The 19,345-nt window shown below is 38.8% G+C and overlaps 1 protein-coding gene across 1 annotated transcript in view; it reads right to left on the bottom strand.

Moving 5' to 3' along the window:
- OVCH1 (ovochymase 1) overlaps positions 1–19,345 on the bottom strand; it is a gene marked incomplete at both ends in the record, with an annotated part of 86,092 nt that extends 66,747 nt beyond the window's left edge. The window contains 11 exon segments of the mRNA XM_082635329.1: positions 109–138; positions 142–239; positions 359–499; positions 1,935–2,068; positions 8,663–8,750; positions 11,108–11,294; positions 13,035–13,186; positions 13,795–13,890; positions 17,896–18,068; positions 18,839–18,936; positions 19,211–19,345. Of these exon segments, the coding sequence (XP_082491455.1) occupies positions 109–138; positions 142–239; positions 359–499; positions 1,935–2,068; positions 8,663–8,750; positions 11,108–11,294; positions 13,035–13,186; positions 13,795–13,890; positions 17,896–18,068; positions 18,839–18,936; positions 19,211–19,345 (1,332 nt within the window).

Here is a 19,345-nt window from a genome sequence, read left to right as displayed (position 1 = left end):
AATAGAAGATCTTAATCATATGACGATTTAACAGTCCTGATGAAGTAAGTTCTGCTAAACACACACAGCTAATTTCTTGATGAAGTAAAGGCCTCCTTAGTTGCTTGCCTTTATAATGTGTTTCTCTGGAGCATGAATCTACCAGTAACACCCTACGTTCCTGGGATACAGGTGAGGATAGCCAGCAGGGTGAATCATCCCTTCCACCACCAGCACAGCCCCACCCCCACATCCTGAACCTATGGAAGTGTTGCGGAAATCCTAGGTGAATAGCCAAAGGCATTCCCTCTTCCTCATATCACCCACCCTCATATCACAGAAAAACAGCAGGGAATTGCATGCCTGATTTAATACCTACCTGCTTCTGAGTTCTTCCGTATGGCAGTAAAGGTAAGCTCAAAGCTGCTGCCACTGTTGTCTGTATCAGAAACAAAGGTAACTGTGGCCTCATTGGTCTCTGTCAGCAATGGTGAGGGCAATATATTTCCACAGACCTTACCTTCAAAGCAAAAGAAATTGAGATAAGATTACTGAAAAATGATGGAAACAAACTTAGACACGTGCTTTTCTGATACTACCTTCCATGAACTCTCTGTTCTAAATACACCAAAGTATACAGTGGTCCCTTTAATTCATTCTACACTCTGCTTCAATAACTTATATTCCATTTACTTCCTCATACCCAATCTCAGATGTCCAAATTCTACTCATCCTTCAGGGTCTAACTCAAAGTCCAGCTCTCCACAGACATTCCCTGACAACCAATGAAAACAAGAGCTTTTCTGAACCCCACAGCACATATCCTATTCTGCACCATTTCCTACTTTGTGGTACACCTTTATTTGCCTCACCAAACTGCAAGCTCAGTAGAGCAGAGACTGCTTTCACTCTGTATACATCCAGTATTTGGTATGATATCTGGTTTAATGATTGGTTTAAGGAATGATTACTGGGGGCTTCCCTGGTGGCGCAGTGGTTGAGAGTCCACCTGCCGATGCAGGGGACGAGGGTTCGTGTCCCGGTCCGGGAAGATCCCACTTGCCGCAGAGCAGCTGGGCCCGTGAGCCATGGCTGCTGAGCCTGCGTGTCCGGAGCCTGTGCTCCGCAACGGGAGAGGCCATAACAGTGAGAGGCCCGCGTACCGCAAAAAAAAAAAAAAAAAAAAAAGAATGATTACTGGGTAAAAAGGCCTGAAGCATGAAATCATTTAGTCAATAAATATTATAACCCTTAGCACAATACCTTGGCTATGGCATTCTGTCAAATACTTCTGAAGAGATATTTGTCCTAATCATTGGCCATATGGAGACCTAGAGACCGAGGTCTACGCCAGCTCCAGAGACCTTCTATCACGCTTAACACATAATATTTCAATTAAAGTAAATATATCAATTATGCTTATAGAGCTTATAAGAGGTATTCAATAAAAGAAATTAAATGACATGAAATTATCTATTGTCATGAGAAAAAAGAACATTATAAAACAATGTAGAGTTCAGTGTGTACAGATATTATGTATAGATAAATATACATCAAAATGTTAGCAGCATTTACCTCTAGGTGGTAAGGTTATGAATAGTTTACATTTTTTCCATATGCTTTCTGTCTGTACCAGATTTGGCAAACATGCACCCACTTTTGTGGTAAGAAGGAAAAAACTGACATGGCCTTGAAAGGAAGTTTCTGACAATTGTGAGATCAATTTCGTTCAATACTGCTATTAAACTTGAGAAAGGAATCGATAAACCTCAGGAAATATGCTGGTCTTTGCTTCCACTCTTACCACACACACTCTTGGCCCCTTCAAGAAGGGCACAGTTTGCAAGATGAAATAATTTCCCTGTGTGCAGAAATCTAATTTCAGATCCTTCAGCCCCTGTTTTGTTGTTTGGATACTCTAAAATGACAAATGAAAATAAATGTAGCATACTCACTAATAAGCACTCCACTGCTTGATTGTAAAGATACATAGTCACGGTCACATTCAACTTGATTTTCTATGTCTAAGCTTGTAAATTTTATTAGGATAATTTTATTTTCTGGTACCATTATTTTCCAGATACATAAGCTGCAGAGGAGAAAGTGAAGAAAGTATAATAAAGCTGCAGAGTCAAGTGTGGCAAATAAGATATAATATCTGAGGTTTAGCTCATAACTCAATACTAAAATTTTACAGGATATTAGAAGGTAAAAGGCAAAGGAAATTCTTTATGTGAGAATAATTTGTTTATGCTCAACTTGATGGCATTTCTCCAACAAATGAAGCTGTATTAATTAGAGAATGGTCAGAAACCACCCTTTAAATTTCATTTAGTTATAAAATGCAAGAATTTTGATCTACGAATTTAAGAAACCTAAGATTCACCTCTCTAATTTATTAGTCTAATTGAAAATTCATAATATTCACCCAGAAGTTGAATTATGGATTATAAATTCCGGATTGGCCATGCAGCATATTTTAACCCAAAGCAGCCACATCCTCCTAGGTCAGCCTAAATCATAATCCCTGTAGTTGCGATGTTATCCAACTTCCAGTAGGGTAAGCTGTGACCTTTTACAAATATCTTTAGAAACATGTTTAAACATTTTGAAAGTAGTTTACATAATTTAACACACAATCATTTACCTTTATTTTTCTACATGAATTCATACTATTTACTCAAGAAAAGAAATCCCAATGGGCCAGACATCCTCAGGGTCTTCTATGGCTCACATTTATGTGAGTGCAAAGCAATTTTTTTTTTAATTGACAAGTGACCCTCTGTCATGATTTTCATTGTTCATTTATTTATTTTTTAATTTTTTGAAGTATAGTTGATTTACAATGTTTCAGGTGTACAGCAAAGTAATTCAGTTATACATACATACATATATATATACATATTATTTTTTTCAGATTCTTTTCCATTAAAGGTCATTCCAAGATATTGAATATAGTTCCCCATGCTATACAGTAGGTCCTTGTTGTTTATCTATTTTATATAAAGTAGTGTGTATCTGCTAATCACAAATTCCTAATTTATCCCTCCTCACCCCTCTCCCTCCTTTGGTAACCATAGTTCCTTTTCTATGTTTGTGAGTGAGTGCAAAGCAACCTTATCTGGAACCTAACATGTCAGAATGAGCTTCCTTCTAAAACTCCATAGTCTTTATCAACAACCTTAGACCTGCTAACTAGCCCATTGCTCTCCAAGTAATAACTTCTCAGGACTGTAGGAGTTATCCAACCCTTTTATGCCCAGTTTCCAAAACCAAACACTGTAATTCTCACCAAACATCTTCTCTTTAACCAGAAACTCCTTGCTTTACTCTTTTTCTATTCAAGCTCATCATCCTGAACTAGATGTAAAAATAGACTGCCTAAAATATTATTAAAATCACTTTTTAATCACTTTGATTAAAAAGCAATAAGCTGCCTAAAATATGATGATGCCCACTTTTCTAAGCACTTTAGTTGGAAAAGCACTCCATATCCATCTTCTTTCTTGGGATTCATTACCCCCTTCTGAGGTAGGCAGGAGAGAAATTACTCCCCCTTCTCCAAATAGAAAAACTGGCATTGATATTGAAAGAGTCATCACATCTCACATATAATGGGAAATATAGTTTAGGCTTTATGACTTCAAAGGCCACTGCTTTCTCCTGTTTTCATCATATTATTTTCTAATTCAAAATCTCTAACTCAAAGATGGAAAATAGATTTCAAGTCACATGCCAACCTTGATTTATCATTAGTGATTGCTGCATTAAAAGGATTCTGAGGTCTAGTCAAGCTGAGTGAGAGAGGGGTACCAGAATTAATCATTGATTTATTCATTCAAATATCTATTGAGCATTTATTATATGCCAGGCACTGTTCTAGGCTCTAAAAGATGTAATATCTTCCATGGAAGGAGACCATCTGAATGCCATGAATCTGCCATTTCTGAGAGTCTAGCTACCACCTACCAGAATAAAGACAGGCTTGGAGAGACTATAACTCCCTGCTTCAATTTCACATTATCTCTTTCTCCCTTACCATTGGCTAATTAACTCCATTTGGAATTTAAAAGACCCTTCTTCCATCATTCAAGTTTGCTTAGCATGGTGGAGTCACTAGTAGGTGCCAATTTATTACATTTCTAAGACATGTCTTTTCACATTTGAACATTCTAAAATCAGAAGGATCTTACAATGGAGTCTTAAAGTTCAGTTAGAAGGATCTCACAATGTTAGTCTTACAATCAATGGATTGAAATTGTTTCAAGAGAGGATTTGTAATAGTTTTGGCCAGTCACCTGGGGTACTATTGACTGCATACTAGCTAATTTTTCTTCTTGAGGTGTTTTAGACTACACTGAGAATTTTAGACTACAGACTTGCATGAATATTAGCTTATGATTTGAATTCTCAGGAAGATTTGTACCCCTCCCTACGTCCATTGCCAAGGTTGAGGCATGTAACTTTCCACATGAGTGGGCTTATGCATTGTATAGCCTTACACTGAAGGTATAGGTGTCCCACTTTTATATGGAGATCTCCTAATCTTGGGTATTTTGTTTTCTTTATTGGTGGTACATAAAATAACAATGAACAACCAGTCTGTTTTCGATGTGTTGAAATATGGTACAAATTCATGCTAATATTGAGTTGTAATGTGGCTGAAAGTCTTATTCTCTTTAGTTGACTTCTTACTTTAGTCCCTACAAGCTATTTAATATCTTAACTATTTAATCTTAATTTCATTCTCTAAACATGAAGCAGTTCAAAGCTTACAATTACTAAGACAGCATCTAGTGCAAATTCCTTCAAATTTCCCATAGATTACCTTGACATTTTCTGTTACTTTCCCAGGAAAGGAATTATCTTCCTTCTTTCCAAAGCTAAATCTTTATTTGTTGTGTTCTCATGAAACTTCCTTCACATATATATGTATTTCTCTTGGCTAATCACTCTTACTCTCTCTTCTGCCCATAAGAACAGTTAGCCCTACCCTTCAAAAAGCAAAATCCTGGGCTTCTCTGGTGGCGCAGTGGTTGAGAGTCCGCCTGTCAATGCAGGGGATGCAGGTTCGTGCCCCAGTCCAGGAGGATCCCACATGCCGCGGAGTGGCTGGGCCCATGAGCCATGGCCACTGAGCCTGTGCGTCCGGAGCCTGTGCTCCGCAACGGGATTGGCCACAGCAGTGAGAGGCCCGCGTATCGCAAAAAAAAAAAAAAAGCAAAATCCCCATTTCTCTTAATCCTAGCGCCCTATTACCCAAAGCCACTGTCCCATCTTCCTCCTTCTCTTCACTGCTCAACTGTCTTCCTCATCTCAAACAATAGCACCTCCTTCCTTCCTGTAGGTCAAAAACCTTCAACACAGTCTTAAGTCTTTCTCTCTTGAAACCCAAATTTCAACTTGTTAGCAAATCCCGTGGCTCTACCACTTCTCACCACCTCGACTGTTACAAACCTGGTGGAAGCTATCTTCATCCTTACCGGGATTGCTGCAGGAGCTGGTCTTTCAGCTCTTGCTCTTGCCTGTTCTATGGTCTATTTTCAACACAACAACCAAAGAGATCCTTTACCATGTGTCAGATCATGTTCCTCCTCTGCTCAACGTCCTCCAGTGGCTCCATATCTTACTCCTCCATAAGAAGGCTCCAAAGTCCTTCTTATGCTCTATAAGTTTGGCCACTCATAATCATGACCACTTTTGCCCTCTCTCACTTAGCTCTAGCTAAGTACTATTTTTTTTTTTCGCCAGGAATATCCCTTCCCAAGATGATCATTTGATGGCCTCGCTCATTTCATTCAAGTCTTTGTTCAAATATGATTTTCGTAGTGCGTCCTCCTGAACATCTTCCCCAATTATTGCACAAGCCAACACTCTCTACCCCTCCTTCTTGCTTTATTTTCCCATACAGCACTTACCATCTTCTATTGTATGTAATATTATCTGTATTATCCCCACTTTCCACTCCACAACTTGCCCCACAAAGGAAAACATTTTTGTCTGTTTCATTCTCTGCTGTATAACTAGCACCTAAAATAGTGCCTGAAACATCTTAGGGCCTCAATTAATTTTTACTATTTGGTGAAGGGATACCAAGTCTTCAACGGTCACTTAATGCATTGTGAATATAGCTTCTAACCTTACAATTCTACTGAATCAGTTCCTAACTTTTGAATTACCATATCCAATGGCATTTTATCTGAACTCATTTTGACTTTTGCAATGTTTGATACTACTAAGAACACCCTCTGTCTTGAAAGTCTTGCAGACATCTCTTCAATACTTCATCTAAATTGAATCATAAGTTCTTTGTCTTTGAGGGTAAATTGTCTGTCATCTGTGTATCTCTTATCCAATAGATAAATGCTTTCTAGAATCTCACACATAGCCATCCATCCTCTGCTCAAATATCCACTTATAAAGGAAATTCATTATCTCCTGCACAGGCCATTAAATCTCAGAAATCTCTCAAATTAGAAACTACTTTACATTGTACTGAAATCTACCTTCTTCTAACATTTACCCTCTGCTCTTTTTCTCAGCTCAGCAGTTAATCAGAAGTCCAATTCTGCTTCTATGGTAGTCTTTCAGATAAATCAAGACAGTTCCTTCCTCCTGTCAAGTCTTCTTTGGAATGAATATATTCCTAGTTCCCTCCACCACATCTCCCAAGGCACTGTTTTGAATTTCTTTTTATCTTGGTCATTGTCCTTCAGGTAATTTCCAGCCTATCAATGTTCCTCTCTAACGATTGTATCTAGAGACCTCCTACCTACACCCCAGCCCAGGACTCTAACAGAATAGGACTCTGGATGCTATTCTTCTAAAAGTTTAAACAAAGATGGCAAAGGCTTTATTGGTATTATATTATTACTAGGTTGACTCACAGAAAGTCAACTTAGACTCTTAATAAGCCTTTTAAATATGGGCTGCAATTAAGCCACATCATTTCTGTCCTATACTTGTAATGGACATTTACATTTATTTTACATTAATTTTGTAAATTATAATGTCACCACCATTTTGACTTCCCACTGCCCATGGCATAAAGTCTAAGCTTCTTCACATGGAATTCAAGCTCCTCTACAATTAAGGCCTTTTTATCTTCATTGTCCACTGCTACCCCCAGTTCCCACTTACATTAACTTTGTTCTCCAGCTGCACTGGGACACACTGTCCAAACAGTCCTGATATTCTTCACCTCCTGATATTTCTTATACACAATTCCCTCTGCCTGGCATGATCTGTAGAAATCTCTTATATGTTAGAGCTACAAAAGACTTTATGAGCAATAAAATCATAACTATACTTCACTGTCTAGTTTCAATACCATCCCCTTAACTGAAGCATCTCTACCCCTCCCAAACACAGTACACACACCTCACAAATCACTGCAATAGGAATTATTCTCTCCATTGTCAATAGTACCAACACACCTTGGTAGTGTGCATTATAAAGCTTATTTCACCTTGTTTTATAGTATAGTTTTTTTGTTTGTTTGTTTGTTTTTTTGCGGTATGTGGGCCTCTCACCGTTGTGGCCTCTCCCCTTGCGAAGCACAGGATCCGGACGCGCAGGCCCAGCGGCCACGGCTCACGGGCCCAGCCATTCCGCGGCATATGGGATCCTCCCAGACCGGGGCACAAACCCGTGTCCCCTGCATCAGCAGGTGGACTCTCAACCACTGTGCTACCAGGGAAGCCCATAGTATAGTTATTTTTGTCCAGCTCTCTCCTTCTACCAGATTATAAACTCATAGAACTCTCATCTACCTTTGAATACCTTTCAATGCTCAATGCGATTTTAAAAATGAATGTAGAACAATTAAGAAAGTGAGATATTTGCAAAATTAATTTTTAAAGCTTAAAGATATTCTTAGCCATATAGAGGACAAGGTAGGTAAAATTTTTTTTAAGATACTGAAGCTTATAGATCATGAACTATTTTCCCTCTTCTAGGCAACACTAAACAAAGTATTACAATTACTACAGAAATAAGTGGGAAAGGATTAACCACTAGATTCCCAAAACAATCTCACTATCAGCTGCTGTTAATGTTAGATATTTGAATACATCAATTCAGGTTAAGTTCCAGTCTTTTTTGTTTATTTTTTGGGGGTTTTTTTTTTGGCTGTGCCCCACAGCTTGTGGGATCTTAGTTCCTAAACCAGGGATCAAACCTGAGCCCCTTGCAGTGGAAGCCTGGAGTCCTAACCACTGGACTGCCAGGGAATTCCACTCGTAAGCTCCAGTCTTCTTTTTTTTTTTTTTTTTTTTTTCGGTACGCGGGCCTCTCACTGCTGTGGCCTCTCCCGTTGCGGAGCACAGGCTCCGGACGCGCAGGCTCAGTGGCCATGACTCACGGGCCCAGCCGCTCCGTGGCACGTGGGATCCTTCCGGACCGGGGCACAAACCCATGTCCCCTGCATCGGCAGGCGGACTCTCAACCACTGCGCCACCAGGGAAGCCCAAGCTCCAGTCTTAATGCTGATGATTCATATTAACAGGTATCAGAAGTACCAATTAGCAAATATTTGTCATCCAATACCAGATAAAATATTTAGGGTTTTATGTTAATCAAATAAAGTAATTGAGATACCAGACAAAATTGCCAAAATATGACCCCGTAAAATGGCATGACTTGGGGGAAAAACCCAGGGATCATTCCTACCAGGGTTACGTACCGATTATGAGAATAGTTGCTCTCTTTCGAATGCGGATAACGAATCTTCCCATTTTCTCCAAATAATACTCTTCCCTGAGGTCTACAACCTTCCAAAACATAGGAAAAAAAGCTGATTATTTTGCTCAGCCATGGACATTTCAAGACATATTGTACAGACTCAGCTTGAAGCTATATAATTTATATTATATAATTCATATTTATGGAAATGTATTTATTTGTAGGTGCCATGACCTATACTTCGTATTTGCAGACTTTGTTAGGAAAATTTCTAAATCATAATTTTAAAAATATATAGTAATTTTATTAATTAACCATCTGATATTCTTTACAATACTTTTTCTCCCACTTTTACTTAGGTATAATTGACATATAACATTATATTAGTTTCAGGTTTATGACATGATTTGTTATTTATATGTATTGTGAAATCATCAGCAGTGATTATTGTTAACATTCATCACCATGCATAGGTACAAAAATTTTTTTCCTTGTGATGAGGACTTTTAAGATCTACTCTCTTAACAACTTTCAACTATGTAACATAGTATCATTAACTATAGTCATCATGCTGTACATTTTTATCTCCAGGACTTATTTTATAACTGGAAGTTATAACTTTTGACTCCCTTCACCCATTTTGCCCACCCACCACCTCTAGCAACCACCAGTGTGTTCTCTGTATCTATCAGCTTTTTTTTTTTTTTTAAATTCCATATATAGGTGAGATCACACAGTGTTTGCCTTTCTTTATTTCATTCAGGATAATGTCCTCAAGGTCCTATCCACGTTGTCACAAATGGCAAGATTTCATTCTTTTTTATGGCTGAAGAGTATTCATAATATTCTTTACTTGAGTTCTTCAGATTTAACAATTACCCCATTGTCTCAAATCATGAGTCATAGTGAAGCTGTCAAATTATAGTGTATGAAACTAATATGGTGTTTTCCCATCTCTAACTAGGATTTCCTGGGTTATAATAACATACCTTTGTATAATGATATTAAAGTAAAAGTACACAAATTTTAGCAATGACATGGCAAGTCTCCAGCATTCGCTCAGAAATTTCAGACTCCTGTGTCACATTTTAATTGTTGGAATCTAGAACAGGCAACTAGGGAATGAGAAGCTTAGAAAGATGATATTAAGGAGGTGTTATTTAAATAAATTACTTGTCACATTCTGATATTCATTTGACTGTGGAATTGATGGTTATTGCCTGATTTTGTTGCCATTTTAAAATATTGTTACCATTAACCTTTGTTCAGCGCTTGTTAACCTTTTAAACTTTCTCTTCTAGGTGATGAAAACTGAATAGAATTGTTACCAGGGGAAAAATTTCCCTCTGCAGTAATGGCAATGAACAGAACACTTTTACTCTGAAGACCAAATGAAAGTGAGCTGAGAGTGGGCTCTTGTTTGAGGAGGCGCTAGTCTTTAGCTGGACCAGCAGCAGGAGTGCTTTGCAAATCATCAGCTAGGTGGCTGGTCTTGGACTACAATGAGGAAGGAGGGAGGGAGGGAGGGATGGTGAAACACTGTGTTCTGCTGCTCTGGGTCCTGGCCTTTAACACATTTGATTCTTACACTAAACCGCTTGTTCCTGTAAGCTGTGCTTCCTTATGCCTCTTTATTCTGCAGAGGCTGTCCCTTGTGCCATTTTATTGATCAGATGCTGTCCCTTTTCATTGCAAAGCTTCTGGCCCCTCAGAACTGGGCCCCCTAGGCCCCCCCTCAGTGTTCTTATAGCTCTCTGGGCTTATGTGACCTTCACCTTTTATCACAACTATCCATTTACTTCTTTGTCTCCCCCAGTAGTTGGGAAGTTCCTTGAGGCATCTGCAGTCCAATATTTATTTTCTGAATCTAGATTTCAGTGCCACAGAACAAAAATAACTTTCCAAAGCCTCCCTTATGTTTCAACTCTTGCCAAGTAAAATTAACAAGGGTGAATGGGAGAAAGGGTGATTTTTTTTTTTTTTTTTTTTTTTTTTTTTGGCCTTGGGACATGTGGGATCTTAGTTCCCCAAACAGGGATCAAACACATGCCAGGTGATTTATTGTTAATGATCTTAAGTAGTTTAGGAAAAAATTATGTCAACTGGTTAAATGGAGAAAGAAACCTCTAATGAGTCTATATGCAAAACTATTTTAAAATCTCATAAGTACAAAAAAGCCCACATTTCATGAAAGTCTACATGACCATAAACGTGAAGATCCAGTTGATGTTCAAATTAAATTGACGGGTATCAGTGTTAATTAATTCAGAGTTAGAAGTTTATGTACATTGTATTAGGAACTGAAAACCAGCCATATTCTTGCTTTATTTTAAAGCTTATTTCTGATTATATCTGCAACATAGAGTAACTATCCTTGAAAGAAGCATGATCATTTTTTGAGTTGCAATGAAATGAGGAAGGAGGAATTCATAGAAATGACACCCACCTGTCATGGTCTGAGTGATGAAATCCATTAACTCAAACACCTTGGAAAAAATGCCAAGTGATGCCCTTCTATGGTTATTTCTGAAACGATTCCAACCTCTAGCACAACCAGCTCCCCAGGAAGTTATCCCAGCAAGAACCCAGGTTCCATCATCTCTTCTACAAACAAGTGGACCTCCAGAGTCCCCCTTTTATAATAGAGAAAGAGGACATTTTAAAATAGTCACAAGTTAAAAATATTTTATCAGGTCCAAAAATATCAGCACACATCTCAGAGAGAGAAGAAGTAGAGGCATATAAGCCCAAAGGTCATTATTCATCAACATTTTTTGTCTATCATTTTGTTTCTTCATCATTAGTTTCAAAGGGCTGTCTTTTCGCTTAGATGTAACCTCCTTCCACCCACTTCATGCAATCTTGTCAATCTAACACTTCATTCCTCACTTCCTCTCAGTCTTTTGGGAACAATCATATATATTTCAAAATAAATAGAAGGAGGAGGGGGAGTTCACAGATATATGCTTCCACTATAGCTTGTCATCTGGAATTGCTCAGAAAGACTGTGTCACATCCCAAGCCCACAGCACCAGTGAATACAGCCCCTAAGGTCATGCAATAGCTCAAGTCTTTAAAAACAGAATGCCTGGGAACCTAATTTTGTCCCAGGGGCTATATATAAAGGATCCATTGGCTCTCAGACTAGAGCATAAAGGACCCACAACTTCAGGATCCTTTCTTTAATAATTCTTCATAATGATATGTTGCTTTGAAAACATGTCAATTTTGTGTCAGATTAAACCCCCTCAAAAGGCACAGAGCTGTTGGAGAGCTTTATCCAAAAAATGATTGCTTAAAAAAGGATGAGACAGGACAAAGCAACTTAAGTCTACCTATGTTCCAATTTAGAAAGTGGAATAACTGTAAATTTCTATCTCCTTCATCCCAAACTCTTCCTGGTCCTTATTCTGTTGCCCCCTAGAAGAAAAATTAAACATTTTCCAACAGAAAATTTTAGGGACCTTCACATGGCAGTTTCAAGCTGCTTGCTGGCAAAGAATAAAGAATCCCTGCTCCTACAGTTAAAAAAACAAACAAACAGAAAACAAAAAAAACCCACTTTCGGGCTTCCCTGGTGGCGCAGTGGTTGAGAGTCCGCCTGCTGATGCAGGGGACGCGGGTTCGTGCTGCCCTGGTCCGGGAAGAACCCACATGCCGCGGAGTGGCTGGGCCCGTGAGCCATGGCCGCTGAGCCTGCGCGTCTGGAGCCGGTGCTCCGCAACGGGAGAGGCCACAACAGTGAGAGGCCCGCGAACCGCAAAACAAACAAACAAACAAACCACTTTCCAAGTAAATTATCTTCTTCATCTAAAACTTAAAACGCATGTCTTTCACAAATTGGCCTCCCTTTCCTTTCTTATCTTGTCAGGATAGGTCTTCTTTGTGAAGCTGTTATGTTGGCCTTGGGAGGTCACTGTCATTCACAACATCTTTTACCCCATAGTTACTGTAGCTATGCTATCCTTGGTCAAACTTTGTGCAAACACTGCATTCTTCGCTAAAGCTTGAAGAAAAATTACAATGTTTAACAAAAGGTGGAACAAAAAATAATTCAGAGCTGACCTAGTTAGTTAGCCAAAGTGGTCATCTTGTTTGATTCCATTAGGTTGGAAATGTTGAAACCACCTTCCCTGCCTCTCCTCTTCACTCCCCCCAAAAGAGGTACAGGGGTAAGAATGGACATGGGACAGAAAAGAATTCTCTCAGCCCTGGTCAAGGAACCTTTTTCAGTAGAAGCCAGATGGAAAGACGAGGGAAAAGGGAATCTTGAAGAAGTAACCCCCCAAAAGCAGCTCAGGAGAAAAAAAGACAGAATCCACTATCACCCACGTGATAGTGGGTGAATAACTGGACTGGTTTATGCTTTTTACCTGGCAGGCATCCTTTTCCCCATCAGGAAAACTGGCACACAACATGGTCCTTCCCAGGGGAGGAAGGTTCATACCCTTGAGCACAGTTTTACATGTTCTGTCATCCATGATGGGAAGTTCCACTTCTTGTAGGACATTTGAATATTCCGCTGCTGTGGAGAAGGGACTGGTATGTTAGTCAACAATTGTCCTCACTGATAGAAACCAATAAGAAGCTTATATGTTTAAAACTTGTAGATGTTTAACCAAAATGTAGAAGGCTTTTTTTAAAGCTGTGAATGATGTTATTTCCTAAAATCTTATACTATGTGATAAAGGACTTTTTTTTAAATTTAGATTTTTAAGGTAACATAGGCAATTGTGGCTTCTCTGAATATATGCTTAAATGTTCCCTGAAGAGGAAAACTTTAGTCAATAAGGCAATATTCTGTAAAATTCTTCATTTTTTAAAAAAGTCACAATATTAAAGGTAAGGAAGCTTAACTATTGTTACTTTACTGTATTATTCTTCATCTGTTATAGTCACCTCTGGTTCCTTCATCTGACACACCTAACCAAAATGGCAGTAGGAGGAATTTTATGTAGAGCCTTAAGTACAGACTTTTTATGGTGAAGACAGCCAGAAGTGTTCACTGGGCCAGAACTCAAGGGTGGAAAAAACCCAGGATAAATGTATTATTCAAGACCAACAAAATTCCTGCTTCCACTGGGCATGTAAAGGGGCCTGGAAGAAATATTACATTCTTTTGATGCCTCTTACTCTCTGAAATCTTGCCCCATCCACTGGCCATGCAAAAAATCCCTTCTTCAAATTTATCTCCTCTATGGGGAATAGAGATCGGCTGAACAGTAGTTCCTGAAAAAACAACAGTAACAAAAAATCATGAGTCACAGACAAGTAATGGCTAAATAAATCTGGAAACTGACATCTGGTTGATTTCATGGTTTCTACACTTTCTTCCCAAATGTAATAATGACATACATTTTAAAAGTTTTTCTCTCTCAAAAGAACTATTTCATATTTATAGAAATTTAGAAAAATGCAAGTAGAATAAGGAAAAACATGTTACACATACCACAATGACCCTCCCCAAACTAGCAACATTTTAGGTTGTGCCCTTGTTCTTAAGGGATAGTTTTTCACTCAAGAGTAATTGAGCACTATTATGTGGCAATCACTCTTCTGGGCCTCAATGAATGAGCAGAAAAAAAAAAATCCTTCCCTGGCAGAACTTAGATACAAGTGTGAGTGAATGAGTGAATAAGTGTGTGTGTGTGTGTGTGTGTGTGTGTGTGTGTGTGTGTGTTTGGGGTGGGGGGAGTACAAACAGTAAATCTAATAATTTAGTTGTTAGGTAATATGTGCTCAGATTTTTCCAGAAACATCAGAACAGGGTAAGAAAGATGAGAAGTCTGGGGATTAGGAAAGATAGCATGGGAGATGCAATTTTAAAAACGGTAGTCCTGGTGGCACAGTGGTTGAGAGTCCGCCTGCCGATGCAGGAGACACGGGTTTGTGCCCTGGTCCGGGAAGATCCCACATGCCGCGGAGCGGCTGGGCCCGTGAGCCATGGCCGCTGAGCCTGCGCGTCCGGAGCCTGTGCGCCTCAACGGGGAGAGGCCACAACAGTGAGAGGCCCGCGTACTGCAAAAAAATAAAATAAAATAAAAATAAAAATAAAAACGGTAGTCATGTCAAACCTCACTGAGCAGAAGCTGAGGGAAGGGATCAGAGAGTCATCTGGGTGGAAAGCATTTGAAGAAGAAAAAAACAACATGGAAAGTCCCTGCAGTGGAATCATGCCACATACGTCTGAGGAAGAGTGGGAAGGTCAGGATGGCTGGAGCAGATTAAACAAAAGAAAGTTTAGTAAAAAAAAATAAACAAAAAAGAGGTTAGATACAGGGCTAGGATGAGGGTGATGTCAGCTGATAAGAACACTGATTTCTATATGAGTGTAATGGAGAACCACTGACGTGTTTTCAGCAGAGTAATATAATCTGACTTAGACTTCAAAAAGGATTATTCCGGCTGCTGGGTTAATAATAAACATTAGGGATGCAAAAGAGGAAGCTGGAGATGATTCAAGAGACCATTCAGATTAACCTAGGCAAGAAATGATGGTAGCATGGAACAGGATGTTAGGAGTGGAGAGGGTGAGGCAAAAGCAATAGAATTCTTCTGATGGAGTAGATGGATAGTGTGAGAGAAAGAAGAATGAAGAATGAGTGCAAAGTTTTTAGCTTAAACAACTGCAAGATAGAGTTGTCATTAATCCAAATGGAAGGCTATGGATAGAGCAGATTTAGTTGTAGGGGATAATCAGGATTTTATTTGAAACATATTAAGTTTGAGAAGTCTATTAGCTGTCCAGGTAGATCATTAGGCAGTTGGCTATAAGAGCCCTGTTAATCCCAGTACCGTATATAATACACAGAAACCTGGGCTGGATATATAACATCTAGAGTTATCTTCAAGTAATTGGTTTTAAAGCCTTGATCCTGGATGAGATCACTAAGGGAGTGAGCACAGAAAAAGAAGAAGCGGTCCAAGGGCTGATACCTGGGGCACCTCAACAATAAGCCACGAAGAAGAGGAGGAGTCATCAGAGAAGACTAAGAGAAGGTGTAAGAAGAAGTAGAAGGGAAACCAAGGGACCCCTAAAAATCAAGTGAGGAAAATGTTTCCAGGAGAGCATGAGCAACTCTCTCCAAACTCCTATTAAGTAAGCGGAGGATGGAGAACTTATCTGTGAATTTAGCAACATGGACATGGTGACTGTGGCATGGGCAAATTTGATAGAGTGGTGGGGGTGAAAGTGTGATTAGCTTGGATGTCTAATAGACATCTTAAACCTAATACATGCAATTATGAGAATTGAGGAGAGGAAATTAACATGCCAACATCGATGGCTCCTCATAGAGTTTTTCTATAAAGGGAAATAGAAGAAAATCAATAGTTTCTTTTGATATACAAATCTAGTTTCAGTTATTCTCTCTCAGTATTTTGATGATCTTGTTCTTCCGTCTTCTGACTTTCATAACTGCTGTTAAAAAATCAGCTGTAAATCTAATGGTCACGTCTCTGTTGGAATATAGTATTCTCTAGATTTTTTGGGATCCACGCTGGGGTTTTAGGATGCTATAATTTCAGCACAACATATCTAGATATAAAATTATTTTTAATATTATAGTTTAAAATTACAAATAGTTTAAAAGTCTGAAAGTTATTGTCTCATCAGCTATGACTAACGCTCACTCACTTTCTCTTAAATTATAGCCTCTCCCTCCCATTATCTGTATGCCTTCTAAAGCTCAAACTGATTGTTTACCATAGTCTTCCAGTCTATCTTCTCTGTCTCACTTTTTTGTCTCTTTGGATAATTATTTCCCATCTTCTACTTCTCTATATTTGATCTAATCTGCTATCTAATCCAACTATTGTGTTACTAATTCCAATTATATTTTCATATCTTTTTTATTGACTCTTTTCCAAGTCTTCCTCTTCAGTTAATAGTTTCTTGTTCTTCAGTCATTTTTGATAGACTTTAACTTACTTAAACTTAAGTAAAACATACTTTATATTATGTACCTCATTCTAATGCCTGCAATCTTGGAAGGCCTGATTCTGACTGCTGGCATTTTGGACTCTCTCTTTGGTGGCAACTTTCTCTGCATGCTTTTAATTGTGTGCTCTCATTCATTAAAACTTTTTGGGAATACATTTGAGCTGAGATTTCAGGTTCATCTCTTCAAAGAGAATTTACTACCTTTGCTTCTGCCAGAAATCCAATTACTCACCTGGAACAACTTTAAAGTCTTGTCTTGGAGTTTTTGGTGATAGGTAATGTGAATGCCAGCATCAAACCTGAATTAAGCCTGGCTCAGGCTACAGATTCTTCTGAGAGCCCTCCATTCAGGGCCAAGGTTCAAGTATGTAAATTTCCTTATTCCTTCACTTTATGTGGTATATTTTCCTTTTCCCCCTATCTTTCAAGCATCAGCTTTCAGGAAGTCCCAGGTTACCTCCATGGAAAGCTCCAATCAGACTCTCCCATCCCCCATCCTACTCCCATGCAGGCTCCTTGCATGGCCAGTTGAGGCTCTAGGTTCTTAAAGATCATTTAGATGCCTCAAGGGCAGTCACTTACTTCAGTGCCTGGCTAACTTCTCTGGATCTGTTCTCTTTCATTGTTTTTGGCCACTGAACACTTCCTTTTCTTGTATTTTAAAAAAGTAGATTTTTAATATTTTAACCAGAATGTTTAGATTATTTGTGCTGACAGAGTGTCAGATATCTAGTACATAACAGTGACAGAAAGAAGTCTCTGAGGACATTTTCAAATGTCCCACACTCCTTGGCTAGAGCTGAGTACAGGTAGATGGCCTAGAATATTGCCCAGCCAAGACACTGGAGTACTTAAAATGTTAAGTTAAGCATATGTAATTCGTGGCTGGTACAGTGATTTTATATGTTATAGATTAAACAAAATTATTTTTTAAGGAACAAAACATAGCTATTCAAATATTTCTAGATATATACACAGGAATTGAAGTTAACTGGCAGAGAATTAATAAACACAGTTTTCTCCATTATTATTATTATTATTATTATTATTATTATTATTTTGCAGTACGCGGCCCTCTCACTGTTGTGGCCTCTCCCGTTGTGGAGCACAGGCTCCGGAAGCACAGGCTCAGCGGCCATGGCTCACGGGCCCAGAGGCTCCACGGCATGTGGGATCTTCCCAGACTGGGGCATGAACCTGTGTCCCCTGCATCGGCAGGCGGACTCTCAACCACTGCGCCACCAGGGAAGCCCTCCATTATATTATTTTGTACTCCAACACTCCCTACTTACCAAAGTTGGCTTTGTGTTTTAGATATAGCAGTGCAATATCAAAACTCATATATCCAAGTCTGTTGTATTTAGGATGGATAATAATTTCTGAGACAGGAATTTTCTGTTCCTCCTTATCCTTCTGAAAGAGGTTATACTCCCCAGCAGTCACACTCAGACGCTTAATTTGCTTTCTAAAACCAAACAAAAATCTTTCAATAAGTCTAGCTGTCTCCCCCAGGAAAGACAGTCTTGGTTTCATGTAATTAAATGAAAGTGATTAATGTACTTTTAAGCATTTCTAAGTCTTAAAAGAAGATGTATCTTTATTAGTGACTATTATCAAGTGTTATAATTCCCTGTAAATTATAGGTATCTATAAAAAGTCATGGTTTTCAATCACAGAGTGTTTACATTCTGTGAACCCTTTCCCCTAGCATCAATTGTCTTTCTGCATAAAATATTTGTGTCTTCTTTTGTACATAAACCAGTCTATATATGCTCTACCATTTTAAGCAAGATAGAAAGCTTGTTCCTAGAACTGTCCTTCTTTTCTTTTTACTAGTACTCTCTTTTAATCTAGTCAAGTATCTGTTATTTCCACAGTATTTTCCCCTCCTAATTACTGAAACTCAGATTATTAGAACATTAGTGCATCCGTTTAACATTTGATGTTAATACTTTATTAAAATAAGTAACCATCATCCCTATCCACCACTGACTCCACAGATCATAGATGATGTCTGGGATCTTTGGGGTCTCTGATTAGTACAGTAGGAAGCACAAGAAATCTTGGGATATACATAAGTTTCTGGGAATCAGGAAGGTCAGTGGGTAGGTGGACCAGAAGGAAAAATTAAGAAAGGGACTAAGATTGAACCTTGTATGGTATTTAGGGCGTCGAATCTCCCAATCCTATTGCCGTGGATCAAGGTTTGATAAGTAATGGAAATCCACAACTTACTCATCGAGGCTAGCCAGGCAGTGTGCTGCTGTAACCACCAGATCATCTTGAATCAAGCTTCCTCCACAGAAGTGGTGCCTACCTAATTTCAGGGAGACCTGCCCAAGAAAAAAGTTATAAACACAACTAATATACATCTCCACACAGATGTCATCTCCTTCAGAAACATTTGAAATCAACTCTTCTAATATGATGTCACATTAAGACACTGATATAAATTAGTTAGGAAGAGATTTCCTATGAAGTAAACTCTTTGACAGTGAGGTCAAGTGGGGTCCAGAGAAAAATTACATGTTATGGTAGTTGTATTTGAAGCAAAGGAAATAATTCACCGTTTTCTCATTAAGAAATCAATGTCTTTGTTATACCCACCTGCCATGGGTGTCCACCGACTGTTGAATTTCCCCAACTACTAACTGTAGAGAAGAACCCCGATTCCAAGATAGTTTCCGTACTTTTCAAATCAACTGCACGAATTCCGCACTTCAGTCCTGTGTGGGAGAGCAT

Source organism: Mesoplodon mirus (assembly GCF_964341445.2).
Source record: "Mesoplodon mirus genome assembly, chromosome: 11".
NCBI classification, from domain to species: Eukaryota; Metazoa; Chordata; class Mammalia; order Artiodactyla; family Ziphiidae; genus Mesoplodon; species Mesoplodon mirus.
This window is presented reverse-complemented; position numbering and strand designations above follow the sequence as displayed.